Source organism: Schistocerca serialis, chromosome 3 (assembly GCF_023864345.2).
Source record: "Schistocerca serialis cubense isolate TAMUIC-IGC-003099 chromosome 3, iqSchSeri2.2, whole genome shotgun sequence".
NCBI classification, from domain to species: Eukaryota; Metazoa; Arthropoda; class Insecta; order Orthoptera; family Acrididae; genus Schistocerca; species Schistocerca serialis.
Window position 1 is genome coordinate 794,261,934 of NC_064640.1, and position 14,703 is coordinate 794,276,636.

Genomic DNA, 14,703 nt, shown 5'->3' on the forward strand with positions numbered 1-14,703 from the left:
GTGAGACAGTGTATTTGTAATTTGCAGGTCCAGTATCAGCCAATAAATATGAAATTGTACTGCCTGTGTTGTGAAAAAGTGTGATGCAATATATAGGAGCTGCAATTTCACAAAACTTACTAAAGTACTACTTCAGACTTTATCGTATTCTCTGTCACTTGTCAGATGTCTTATACAAAATTGAGGATTATGACCTTTCATCCAGAAGATTAAAGTGCAGACACATTGTCCACATCTGTATGAACCCCTAGTATAGTACTGAGGCATAAATTGATGATAGAGGCTTCTTGGTCATTGGAACTGAAGACCCACTTGGCAATTGTGAAGCTTCAATGGGAGGGGATCATCATAGTGAAGAGGATGCAACAACTTGATCTGACGAGGATCCTTCAGTGTTGCCATACAGAGGACCATTGCCAAGATCTAGATCCAGGGTGCTGTAGTCAATTCCGATGAGATCTTCTCAAACAGTGGGTCGCTCTTTCACCAAGAGAGGGAGCAGTAGTGGAAATCAGTATAAAGGCATGGATATTTGTAGGAAAATTAACATTGTCGGCTGTAATAATTGTGCACAGAGTAATTGCAATAGTATGAGATCCAGTAACGCAGTACACTGACAAATGCAGTCAAATAGTGTCCCATTTGATGTCAGTAGTACAGTGTATAATAATGTCAAAGATTCATATGGTAGAAGGTGGAACTCAGTATAAAGGCAGTCAGCTCTGTGTGGTGGTAGTGTGTGCGTCTGTTCCATTACTGCTGATAGAATACAGACACCATTAGTGACAGTGCATGTTGTGTACATAAATCAGAATTGTGACAATGTCACCTAGAAAACAGTTTCCATGAGATGAAAAAGCAAAAACTGGTGCGTACCAGGACATGGGACTCTGTAATCATCAAATCACCAAGAAATTGAACTCTTCAAGTACAGTGACTGAATTTCATTAGATTGGGCACACAATATGTGCACAATCCAAAATATGGGTTAAGTAGAAAATTATATGAGAAATCGAAGCAGCTCCTTTTGCACAAAGAAAGGGCCACAAATCATTATTCTTCTCAACTTGTTGCTGATTTATAGTTGTGAGTAACTGCCAGACGTGTGACAAATTGTGTTGAATAACAAACATCTTGAATTCAAGAAAAGACTGCATAAACCTGCTCTAACACTCAGGTGTAAACAGGCTACACTGGAGCTTGCTGAAAAACATATGTCATGGACTTTAGAATGGGATAATGTGATCTTCAGTGATGAGAAGAAGATTAATTTAGATGGGCTGAATGGATTTCAGTATTATTGGCATGATCTGAGAACAGGGCAGCAGGTAAGAATTAGCATAAATTTTGGTGGTGGAAGTGTTATGATTTGAGCAGCCTTCTGCACTAAAGGTAAATCACACACTGCTTGGCTGAACACTACAATGAACTCTAACATGTACACTGAGGTGCTACAGACAGAACTGATTAGAATGTATGAGGACCTAGGGAATGAAAGTCTAATGTTTCATAGAGACAAAGCATCTGTGCATGTTTCTGCTACACCCAAAAGTGCTTTGAAGCTAAAGATATTGATATCTTACCCTGACCTGCACGTAGCCTGGATATGAATCCCCTGTAAAACTGCTGGGGAATATTTGGAAGGCTTGTTTATTGCAGTGGAAGACAATCTGAAGCCATAAGTGAGCTGAAAGGTGCAATAAGAGAAATGCGGGTGACAATTTCAAAGTAAGAATTACAAACCCTAACAAAATCAATGATGAGAATTTTTGTGGTAATGAGGAAGATCGAAGGTTGGACAAAGTACTAACAGTGCAATAACATAACAGTACACTGAGTGCCTTTGCACAAATTTCCATTCAGGAAATGCAAACACCTTATTCTGTTACTCATGTTACGAAAGAAACTATGTAAATCCATCACCACTGCTTATGCCTTGTATGTGTCTACTACTTTCATAATAAATTCCATATTTTATGCTGCAGACATTGTACTACTACTTTTGTAAGAACCCTGCCCTCATAGTGATTTCCACTAATGTATGCCATGAGCAGTGATGCATGCAGTGTCAGTGTCACTGACTTGCTCTGACCCCAAGCAGTTATTTAGTGTTTACCATTTCTGGAAGGTTCTCAAAAATTTCTTATGTCTGACATATTTGTACATTCTGGAATATTCAATCTTTGTATAAATAGCACTACTTTCCACAAAAGAGTTTAGTTCTCTTCTGGTTATGTGTTGGTGTTTATAATAAACCTGTCTTCAGTGTTAAATGTTGTACTTCACTGATGATACTGGTTTTAGATTTGGGCTTGTGTGTGGTTATGATGTGACAATATATACAAGTCGACAGATAGTAAATGATCACACTAACATAGAAAGCTGCCTGATGGCTGCAGCAAGGTCAGTATATGGCATGATCATTTCCATGATTACTCTTACATGTGAGTTGAAAGGATATGCCAGTGACAGGACTGATTAGGCAACATTACTTTGAGCCTTGGGACACAACCCTCATTCACTTCTTTCAAAGAGATATAACTTTTAAAGGAATGCTTGAAAATAGGTTGGATGGAAAGCTACCATTTTTTAAAGGACAGACTGTATGAAAAATTATGCAGAAGAGTGTCCTTACTTCAAACCCTGCCCTAGTGTTTACATACAGGAACAGTGGAACAGTGACATACACTGACCAACCACAATATTATGACCACTGACCAACCATCAATATAAACCCATCCAGGTCACAGTAGCATCACCTGGTGAGGAATGACTGCTAGTCAGAACATGCACGGCACAGGCAGTATCAGTGGGTGTGCTGTCCATATGTAAAATGGGCAAGGTGTGCAATCTATCCGAGTTTGACCGAGGGCGGACTGTGATAGCCCAGAGGCTCAGCAGAAACATTTCAGAAACTGCATGTCTTGTCGGGTGTTCAAGGGGTGCTTTGGTGAGTGACTTCAACACTTGGTGAAAACAAAGAGAAACTACATTCAGATGTCATGTGTTGGGCAGCCACCCCTCATTACAGATGTTGGATGTCGTATGTTGGGCAGACTGATAAAACAGAACAGGCAGTGGACTGTGGCGGAACTAACATCAGACTTTAATGGTGGGCAGAGTGCAAGTGTGTCTGAAAACAGAGTGCACTGCACACTCCGAATGATGGGCCTCCACAACCAATGACCCATGCATGTGGCAATGTTAACAGCACAACATTGGCAACTATAACTGAAATAGGCATGTGACCATTATCAGCATTAAATATTGGCACAGTGGCAGAGTGTTACATGGTGTGATGAATCCTGATACCTTCTTCATCGTGCCAATGGGAGGATGCAAATCCATCGTCTTATAGGGGAGCAGTGCCTCCACCACTGTACCGTGGGAAAGAGACAAGTTGGTGGCAGCTCCATTATGCTCTGGGGAACATTCATGTGAGCATCCTCGGGTCTAGTGGAACTCGTGCAAGGCATCATGATGTCCAAGAAGTACTATACTTCGGTTGCAGACTATGTACACCTCTTCATGATGATGATGATGTTTCCCAATGGCAGTGGCATTTTTCAACAAGATAATGCACCACCTCACAAGGCCAGGAATGGGATGGCGTGTTTCAAGGATCACAGTGACAACTTCCAGTTGAGGTGCTGACCTCTCCACTCACCAGATATGAACCCGACCAAACACATCTGTGACGTAATTGAATGTGGCATAAGAGCTCCTCTCCACCCTCCCTGGAATTTATGGGAATTATGTGACTTGTGTGTGCAGATGTGGTGCCAGATAGCTTCAGCGACCTACAAAGGCCTCATTGCTTCCATGCCATGACACATTGCTGCTGTTATCCATGCCAAAGGTGAACATACTGGCTATTATGTAGGTGGTCACAATGTTCTGTCTGATCAGTGTAAGATGAGATCATGCTCCTTCGTTACAGATATTTGGTATGTTTGTGGTATATGTCATTGAAGATCTGTTTAAGAATGAGATGAGGAGGATACTTTTTGTCTGAAGACATTGGCAGGGCTTTCTGCATATCTCCATCACACAAAATTTCTGCACTGTGAGTAGACGGTTTTCTTTATAATACTATCTGCTTCCATACAGAATTGAATGGTGAGCAAATTATAAACTACTATGGATAGAAAAAGATCTATAAAACTACTTACAGGCCGTAAATCTGCCTCATTTGTGTAATCAGTTGGTGTGCGTGCTACTTTTACACTTCCAGATGAAGAAGAGCACTGGAACCATAAAAAAGAAATGATTTAAATTGAATTCAGTTCAATAAATGTGTGAAGATTAAATATTAGGTGAAACTTATTGAGACACACTTAAAATTTATCACTTTCTCAGTTGTTTATAGTTATGCACCACTAAACTTTACTCAAATCATTATAGACAGTTAGCAAAATTATACATGAAGAGATAAGGGGGTTTGATGTAAAGGAGATATAATTTATATCTTAACTTGAAGTGGGGCATTTAGTTATTTAGTCTGCCTAAGTCATAATCCCTGTTTATCTCTGGTAGGTATAATGTAGTAAGAACACAACATTATAATAACTTCTCTTACTGACTTTAGAACTGATACTGAAAGAATTTGTTCTTGAAACACCATAAATAATAGTAAAATATGATTTGTTAACTGCCTTACTTCCATTTCTAGGTAATTCCTTAAGGATGCAAAACAGGACATTTGGAAATTGCCACAGAAATGTGAAGGCTATATTCTAATATGGCAACAGTTTTTGTACAAAAGAGTGAGGGAGGGGGAGGAGGGGAGGGAGGGAGGGGGAGAGGGAGGGGGAGGGGGAGGGGGAGGGAGAGGGAGAGGGAGAGGGAGAGAGAGAGAGAGAGAGAGAGAGAGAGAGAGACAGACAGACAGACAGAGAGAGAGAGAGAGAGAGAATGTCAGTTTGGTAAGTCTTTATGATTAGTTTACTCACATTAACATTATTAGGAAAGAGAGGAAACTTTGAGACTCAGTTTCAGCTGGTAATAACATAGTAAGAATTCCAATTTTCGAACAATGCAAACTGAAGGAGTAAAAATAAGCCACAAAATCCAGTTTACAGCTTTATTTTTTACAACTTCATCAGCATCAGTGGTTTGGAAAACTAAAGGAGTTCGATACTACTTGATAAAACTCATAGCAAAGTTCAATGGAAGAATAAGATAAATCAAAAAATTATCCTGATGCCGTACAATATTCACAGTAGTCACTACACATTTGAACTGCTAATGTGACAGTATTCTAATATTATTCAACAACACTTTGCTTCTCAACAGTAATTATTAATGGAACAGAACTATCCCTATAATACTGTCATAAGTGCATTGGTAGTGTGCTCTTGAACTGTATTGCATGAATTAATCAAAGGTCCTTTAATTAATTGGTAGTTCCCTGAAAAAGGTTGCTGTGTGTTGTTCATAAATCTACCAGAACTTACTAGTGGAAAAAGATCAGTCCAATAAATTTGTGTTGCACTAATCACATACTCTGCTCATGTCTTTTTCATCATTTAGAGGCTCTCAGTGTTGCTGATGAGGATTTTCAAAACTCCAACAACTACTTTCCTGCGAATTCATGTAATCGGATAAATGTAGCCACAATTTGTCAGAAAAAAAGACACATCAGGATCAGCCTCTCGATTATGCACACATTATAATAGCTAGTTGCACTACTGACACTGAGCAACAATATCTGTATTGGTCAGTCAGTTCATTGCAGTTACTTTGCAGGGTTTCATTTTGCTTTGTGCACTGCTCTGTTAGCAGATGCTACTAACACAACTGTCTGAAGCGCTAAGTGGCATCCAGCTTGCCTTTCAATTCCTTCTGAGGCACTCCTAACATGTCTGGTTGGTTTTAACTGATACCATTCTGGCAAAGCCCACCCTCACTGCACTGGATGAACCACTTACATTGTCTGTGAAACATTCTGTATTGTAGCTATATTTGACACACAAGTTTAATAATTTTCTCCATTTACTTAAACATATGAGATAATACTTCATAAACATTTTTTTGACTTAGAGAAAAATTTGTACTTACATCAGGCTGGTTTGCTGTCCTGTTGTTTTGATTAGAACATCTGAAACAAGGAAAATTTCAAATTCTTATGTAATGGTCAGAAATACAGTAACCAGATATTTCCAGTAGTACTTAAATAGCACTATCACAAGAATATATATTTAGGATATGTGGAAAATTTAATTATAATGAGTGCACTTTTATGCAATATAATGAGTAATGGAGATGGATCTCTTTTATTCTTACTAGGTGATACACTATGTTGATTATATCTGACAAGTAAAAACTTTGTGCTGGACTGGGATATGAACCTTTAAAGTCTACCTTTTGTTGTTACTCTTCTTCATTCATTCCAGATTTCAAAGAGGCTCTCCTTTCATGCTGTGGGACTGGTATCTTTAAATAGAATGGTAGTGTATACTTTGCCAAGAGTAAAAGAATTTCATCTCTGTTACAACTCCGAGGCTGTTGCTAAGTCAACCATTCAACTATATCTGTTCTCCTGGAGGCGACTCAAAACACAGAGCACGTCTGCATCCACATGCATACTTTGTAAGCCACCACGTGGTGCACAGCAGAGTGTACCTCGTACCACTACTTGGCATTCCTACTAACATGTTGATCAAAACTACCAGCAACAATATCTAGCTGCACGCTACCAAAATGCTTCAATGTCTTCCTTTAATCTGATCTAGTGGTAAACCTAAAAACTCTTGCAGTACTCAAGAATGTGTTGAACTAATGTTCTATGCACTGTCTCCATTACAGATGACCTACACTTTCCTAGAAATCTTCCAATAAACCAAACTCAACAATTCGTCTTCCCTACTACAGTCCTAATTTGCTCACTCCATTTCTTATCATTTCGCAACATTATGAACAGATGTCAATATGAGTGTGACGCGCAGCACACCACTAATATTATATTCGAACATTATGGGATTGCTTTTTTATTCTGATCTGCATTAACTTACATTTCTACATTTAGATCTAACTGCCACTCATCATAACAATTAGAAATCCTGTCTAAATCATTCTGTCTCCTCCTACAGACACTCAGCAATGACACTTTCTCATCCATTACAGCATAATCAACAGTCACAGACTGCTGTGCACCCTATTCTTCACACCATTTACGTATATAGAAAAGAAAAGCTGGCATATCATACTTTTCTATGGCACTCCTGACTATGCCCTTGTCTCTGATGAGCACCTGCAGTTCTTTTATCCTTCTTATACAGGAGTCAGCTGCTTGAGACTTTGGGTTGTTTGAGAGATTCACATTACATGCATGCTAAGCAAGGAGCTGTAACGTTACACATCTGTAGGCAAGCTAATCAGCTACCTAGAATTGCTATGAGATAAGATGTATTTTGTGTATGGCTGAACGCTAGCAGGCCCAGATCTCAGGGCACTCCACAGTGACTTCGGCTTCCAGCTAGGTGACTGATATGAGCGTGTCCGGGTACAAAGAATAGCAGCATCGCTGGAAATGGGAAAAATCTCAAAGCTGGGAATCTTCACAGCTGTTACTCATATAGCCTTCGTGCAGGAGATTGTCTAAGCAATGGTGGGCTTTGAGACAAACTGAAAGATGGCTTCTTACAGCTCTCCGAGAGTCTATAACAATTTACAACCAAATATTAATGAAAATCTGAATAAATAGGTGCTTCCACAAAGATGAGGTGCATCCCATCCAATGACAGCAGTATTTCAAAATCTTTAAAATTACAGAAGTTAATATTTCATAGTGAATAAATATTTGCACAATGAACCTCTGGATTAACAACTTTTGAATGCTTCATGCGATTTCCACTTACAATATCTCAGATGATAGGATTGTCCTAAAGCTAACATCCCTGAAAGCTATGTATCTGTAACTGTGTTATGTATACATAACGTTAGCGACAGCCCCGGACGGTGCACAAGTCCCGCCCAATCACCCCCCTCCACACCAATCCATATCCTAAGCTCCGCCCATGGTCTGCCGCATGTTCCAGCATCAAAGTTGTTCGTATCACAGATATACCAGTCATAACAAGGGAGAAAATCAGTAGTTAGTATGAAATACAGTTTTTCCGGTACCATTGTGAAAAGAATTAGAAATATGTTCATTGAATATGCAAGTTAAAAAATCATCAGTTAGAAAGAAAAATAAAAATGGTATCCACACTGTCTTTTTTATTTCATGAGCTTTCATCTGCACTATATCAAAAAATCTGATATTTGTTAACTGCAGTGAGCTCAAATTTCCGTCACCTCGCGTAGTGTAAGAAATTCTGTTGGGAAATATTAATTGGTAGTATCGCCAAGGATTATCTCGTTGGTCTAAAGTCAATGTTGTGCATAAACAAGGCAAAGTAGATGTCTTGGTTTGTTTCTGATTACCCCATTAAGACTAAAGAATATAAGAGTGGGATAATGTAGAAATGCGTAATGCAAGCAGTCAGATATTTATACAGTGACACTGTTCATTAATATTTGCCTGTGTAATGGGTGAATTTTTACTTGTGAATTCTTATGATTGCTTGCTTATAGCAGATACGAGATTATTTTGAGTTCTTCTTCAGTGTTTGAGAGCTTTAGAGCTGCCTATTGTTAAACATATGTACATAATTTCGTCAGTGTCATTCCAACACATCTTATCGTACTTTAATGTCTGTTAGATATCAGTTTTGACAGCAGTTGGCAACAACAGTCAAGATTAGGTACCTTGTGTATGATAACTTTATTGAGAGTGCATATCTGTGTTTCATTGTGACAGTTTTACACAAACTACTAAGAAGTACTAACAGCACAACAATGCTAGTATGAACAACCGCGGTAAAACGAAAAACGACGAACAAAAACACGACAGTGACGAGGACTACCAAAGATCATATTGATGCGCTCTTGGTTGGTGTGGCGGGGGGTAGGTGTGGAGGGGGGTAAATGGGCGGGGCTTGTGCAAATGTCCGGGGCTGTCGCTAATGTTTCCTTATGTATTGATCTACAATATCTTTTACATATTTTTCATTATGCAAATGTTTGTCAGAACACTGTATTCTCCACATTTTCACAGCAAGCAAGCATAGCTTGAGCACCTTACATACTGTGAGAAGGATGCCAATCACCATATAGTGGAGATGCTGAGTCGCAGGTAAGCAAAACAAAAAGGCTCTCACAATTATAGCTTTTGGCCATTAAGGCCTTCATCAACAGTAAGACACACATGCACACACACTCATGCAAATGCATCTCACACATATGACCGCAGTCTCAGGCAACTGAAACCACACAGCTACATTCCATCCTGGATTTGCACCTTACATAGTGTTATATTTGTTTTTTAATTTAATGAATAGTTCACTATTTTGCCAGTAACTTTATTTAAATGTCGATTACAAGACATTAAAAAACTGTGTTAATTTAATAGTGGTCAATGGCATGTGTTAGTGGACACCACAATTGGAAAGAGTTCTAGAAGATGTTTATGTCAGGCAGGCATAAATAATTGTTTAAGCAGTTTTTAGCAACAATCTGTTATCACTTAACACAAGCGCACTAGTACAAGAATGCTGGCTTATTTATTAATGAACAAACATTTTTTTATAAGAACTGTGAATAACCTAAGTGTAACTGAAAGTTTATGATATTTTTTTATTTAAATATTGTTGTAACATACTAGTTTAGTCAAGGAGGTGGTCATTTTGAATCAAATCAAGTCTGTAGAGCTTAAGGATGACATATTTTGGGTGGAGATGGATTTCAGCCAATGGAAAAGCAAATATTAGCGGAACACTACGGGGTCAAGTGGAGACTGGGACTTCCTGAATGAAGAGCTCAAGGGAGCAATTTTGGAAACTTTGTGGTAAGTTCTGGAAGAAGGTAGACCTGCCTACAGTAACATGTGCCATTCAGTCATATAGGTTGTTGTTTCTGGGTGGCGAATGGATACTAACAATACTCTAACTTTTGAAGGGACTTCATATTTCGAAAGGTCTGAATGTGCTCCATAGTAGGACTAACTTTTGCCGCTTGATTTACGGAACTAAGAACAGACAGAGTATGAGTTATTATTCTTCAAATTGCATGTGTTAATTTGTGAATCATCATATTGAACTGTTTTGAGCTGGTGAATATTTTGGGTATTGTGATTATGAAATGGACTTGATTTTCATTTATCTTTGATGTCTGTTTAATTTGGTGATTTTCCTACCATTCTTCTAACACTCTCAACATAACTTTACAGCATTTGATTGGTTGGTTGGTTTAAAAGGGGGGTGGGGAAGGACCAAACTGCAGGGTCAATGGTCCTTTGTTCTGATTAAAATAATTCCACAAGGATGGGAGCAAAATAATCGAGACACACAAAACACAGCTAGAAGAAAGGAGAAAACCACAAGAATGACAGAAGGGCAACAAACACTAAAATGGAAAAAATCGGACAAGAAAATCAGAGACACGCAAGAAACATGTAGAAGAGATCAAAACAAAAGAGGAGATTACCATGGCTGGCTCACCATGAGAATAAAAACGAGAAGCCAGCCACTCTGCAACACATTAAAACCTCCATCCTAAAAGCACTAGTGTGGAGGACATAGAGGGACAAAGGACATTGTTTCTGTCGCAGAAACAATTGTGCTAGTCCCCTGCTCAAACATCACATCGATGTTATAGTGTGGGGGAGATTTAGTGGTGACAGCAGAGGTGAAAGTTCCCCAGTCCGCCTTGATCAATGTCCATCTGGGCAGATGTCCGTGTGCCTGACGTCTGGGCAGTGACAAGAAGATGGGGAAGCGGTCACTACCACACAGGGCATCATGTGCTCTCCAGTGAATAGATAGGAGAAGTCCTAGGCTGCAAATTGATAAATCAATGGCCAAGTAACTACCATGAGCCACACTGAAATGTGTGGCGGCCCCAGTATTTAAGAGTCAGAGGTCAAATTGCAACAGTAAAGTCTCGACATCTCTGCCTCTGCCAGTAAGCATGGTACCACCCTACAAGGGGTTATGGGCATTAAAAATGTCCCAGAAGTAGGAAAAGTTTAGGGAGTTGATCAATCAGTGCAGCTAATACATTCAGGGATACTGCACCATCTGGAGGACGATATACATTGCAGACAGTTATTTTCTGTGTTGTCCTCACCCTGACAGCCACAGCTTCAAGAGGGGTTTGAAGGGGCACACGTTCAGTACAGACCGAGTTTAGGACATAAACGCAAACTCCACCTGACACTTGATTATAGTCGCTACGGTTCCTGTAATATGCCTTACAGCTGCGGAGGGCAGGGGTCTGCATTGCTGGGAACCAGGTTTCCTGAAAGGCAATCCAGATAGAAGGTGTAAAGCTTAACAGCTGCTGTAGCTCAGCCAGGCGGTGGTAAAAACCACTGCATTTCCACTGGAGGGTAACATCGTGAGACTAGGAAGGCATGGAACATTCAATGAGGCAAGTTTACGCCTCAGAGTCACCTGCTGCCACCGATTTAATGCATGAGCAGTCTATTTCCATTGCGTCTGAGGGTCTGGCAAGATCTAGGTCCTCAGCAGACGCCAAATTCTCCACCGCATCCTCAGAAGCAGAGCTTGTAGGTAGTGGTGGTGTGGGTGCCAATGCAATTTCCTTGGTCTTAGGGGTTTTCTTTTTGGATTTCTCTCGCTGCTCCTTGGGTTTCCCTAGCTGGGAGGACTTCACTGGCTCAGTCTCCAGGACAGAGGATGAGCGTGAAGCCCTACGACCAGCTGCTTTGGGGCTCTTCAGCCAAAGGTGGGTGTTGTCTTTCCCACTAGAAGAAACCTGAAAGTGAGTGTCCCAAGGGACCCCTTCCTAGCGAGCGAAGCCGAAGAAGACTTACGCTTCTCCGGCTTAGAAGTGGGGACAGACGTAGGGGGGACAAAGTAGGTGGTGCAGTAGCAACAGGGAGGGAAATGCCCCCCACCATCAAGGGGGCAGGTGAAGTCTGACAGCTCCGAGAGCCAACTGTATGCAGAGAAATGGAAGATGGCAGAACTGTTGTCATAGCGGTGGCATATGTTGATGTCATATGCACAAGACGTAGCCTCTCATATTTTCTCTTAGCCTCAGTGTAGGTCAGTCGGTCCAGGGTCTTGTACACCATTATTTTCCTTTCTTTCTGGAGAATCCTGCAGTCAGGTGAGCAAAGCGAATGGTGCTCTCTGCAGTTGACCCAGATGGAAGGCGGGGCACATGGAGTATTGGGATGTGATGGGCATCTGCAGTCTCGGCATGTGACGTTGGAAGTACAGCGAGAAGACATATGGCCGAAGTTCCAGCACTTACAGCACGGCATCGGGGGAGAGATACCGGGCTTTACATCACACTGGTACACCATCACCTTGACCTTCTCGGGCAATGTACCATCCTCAATAGCCAAGATGAAGGCACCGGTGGCAACCTGATTATCCTTCGGACCTCAGTGGACACGCCAGACGAAATGTACACCTACCCGCTCTAAATTGGCACGCAGCTCATCGTTGGACTGCAAAAGGAGGTCTCTGTGGAATATGATACCCTGGACCATATTTAAGCTCTTAAGGGGCATGATGGTTACAGAAACATCCCCCAGCTTGTCACAAGCGAGTAACTCCCATGACTGGGCAGATAATACTGTTTTGATCAAGACTGATCCAGATCTCATTTTGGACAAGCCCTCCACCTACCCGAACTTGTCCTCTAAATGCTCAACAAAAAACTGAGGCTTCATTGTCATGAAAGATTCCCCATGAGCTCTCGAACATACAAGGTACCGGGGTGAATAAGATCCGCTGCCATCCTCAGCCTGACATTTCTCCCATGGTGTGGCCAGGGAGGGGAACAATTTGGAGTCATACTTCTGTGTGTTGAATTGAGCTTGTGATCGTTTAGAGACTGCTAGTGTTTCACCACCAGCAAGAGATCATGGACTGCGCTTCATCGCGTGTCATCTGCCCTGATGCCACCCACTCCAACCAGGGCCCTCCCCACGGGCGCCACCCAGCCGCAGCAAAGCCCACCTGACAGGATGGCCATTGCCGGGAGTCTCGATGCCCCAGGGGGATGGGCATCTACCCCTTGGCATACATGGGGAGTTAATGGCACAGGCATCAGCTGAGTGAACCCTGTGTGGTCAGGGGGCTACAACAAACAGGATACATGGCAGCCCCACTACACCACAACAGACTGGCTACTGTGCTGGGTATCAGGTGCTAAGAAGTCCATGGTCATCGTCAACCCAGAAATCGACACTGCATAGTGCATGGTGGAAAATGAACCCAGGAGGGTGTCCTCACCCAAAAGATAGAGAATGGGCATGACTGCAATGCGAGGACAAGAAAGTGGGCTAAAGATCACAATGCAAGATGGACACGATGCACCTTGTAAGGCGCCCTTCCCCAACTGGCTCGCTCTTCAGGAAAATTTTGAAGAATGGAGGTCAAACCCTATGTGGGACCATCACATAAAGGCTGAAACGTGTGAAACTCCTTTTAGTCACTTTGTACGACAGGCAGGAATACCTCAAGCCTATTCTAACACCTGGACCCGCAGTGTGGTGGGTGGGAGGAGCGAGTCCTTAGGCCCATGTGAAAGGTCCAGAAGAATCTGTGGCCTAGGTGTACACCATGGAGGTGTACGTGAATGGACCTCGAGGAGAGGTGGTAATGGGAAGGACTCCAGTTCAGACTGAACGGACCGGACGTGAACTGCAATCGTAAGCCATGACCAGGGCTGCCAATGCGGGAGATGAAGAGATGAACGGCTGTGGTTGGGAAAAGGATATGGTAATTCGGATGCGCAGGAAAACTAGGAACATGTGCAATGCAACTGGCGAGCAGTTGTGCACACCTAACCGTCAATGGAGGGACTTCGGCCTCCACCACGACACTTGTCACTGGACTCGTTCTAAAAGCTCCCATCATTAGGCAAATGCCACAGTGGTGCACTGGGTCAAGTAAACACAATGCTGAGGGTGCCGTCGAACCATAAACCAGACCCCCATAATCAAGGTGGGATTGAACAAGGGCTCTGTAGAGCTGTAGCAGCGTTGAGGGATCTGCATCCTAGTTAGTGTTGCTCAGGCAGTGGAGGGCATTGAGGTGCTGCCAGCACTTCCACGTAAGCCGACGAAGGTGAGGTAGCCAAATCAATCAGGCATCGGAAACCAGTCCTAAGAATCAATATGTCTCCACTACAGTGAGTGGATCATCATTAAGGTAAAGTTCTGGTTATGGATGAACGGTGCGACACCGACAGAAATGCAAGACACATGACTTCGTGGCTGAAAACTGGAAGCCGTGGGCTAGAGTCCATGACTGTGCCTTGTGAATGGCTCCCTGTAGGTGCTGCTCGGCAACACCAGTACTGGAGAAGCAGTATGAAATCCAAAAGTCATCCGCATACAGAGAAGGTGAGATGGACTGCCCTACAGCTGCTGCTAGACCGTTAATGGTCACTAAAAACAGATATACACTCAATACAGAGCCCTGCGGGACTCCATTCTCCTGGATAGGGGGGGGGGGGGAGGGGGGGGAGGGGGGGAGGGGGGGCACTATGGGATGCACCAACTTGGACACAGAAAGTAAGAAGTGACAGGAAGTTTTAGATAAAAATCTAGAGCGAGACCCGGACACCCCACTCATACAATGTGGCAAGGATATGTCGTCACCAGGTCATGTCATATGC

At 42.2% G+C, this 14,703-nt stretch overlaps 1 protein-coding gene across 1 annotated transcript in view; it reads right to left on the bottom strand.

The window, feature by feature from the left end:
- LOC126469585 (uncharacterized) overlaps positions 1-14,703 on the bottom strand; it is a 328,341-nt gene that overhangs the window by 75,647 nt on the left and 237,991 nt on the right. The window contains exons 7-8 of the mRNA XM_050096702.1: positions 6,061-6,100; positions 4,173-4,247 (exon numbers count right to left, since the gene is read on the bottom strand). Coding sequence (XP_049952659.1) covers positions 4,173-4,247; positions 6,061-6,100 — 115 coding nt within the window. The remainder of the gene's footprint in view (positions 1-4,172; positions 4,248-6,060; positions 6,101-14,703) is intronic.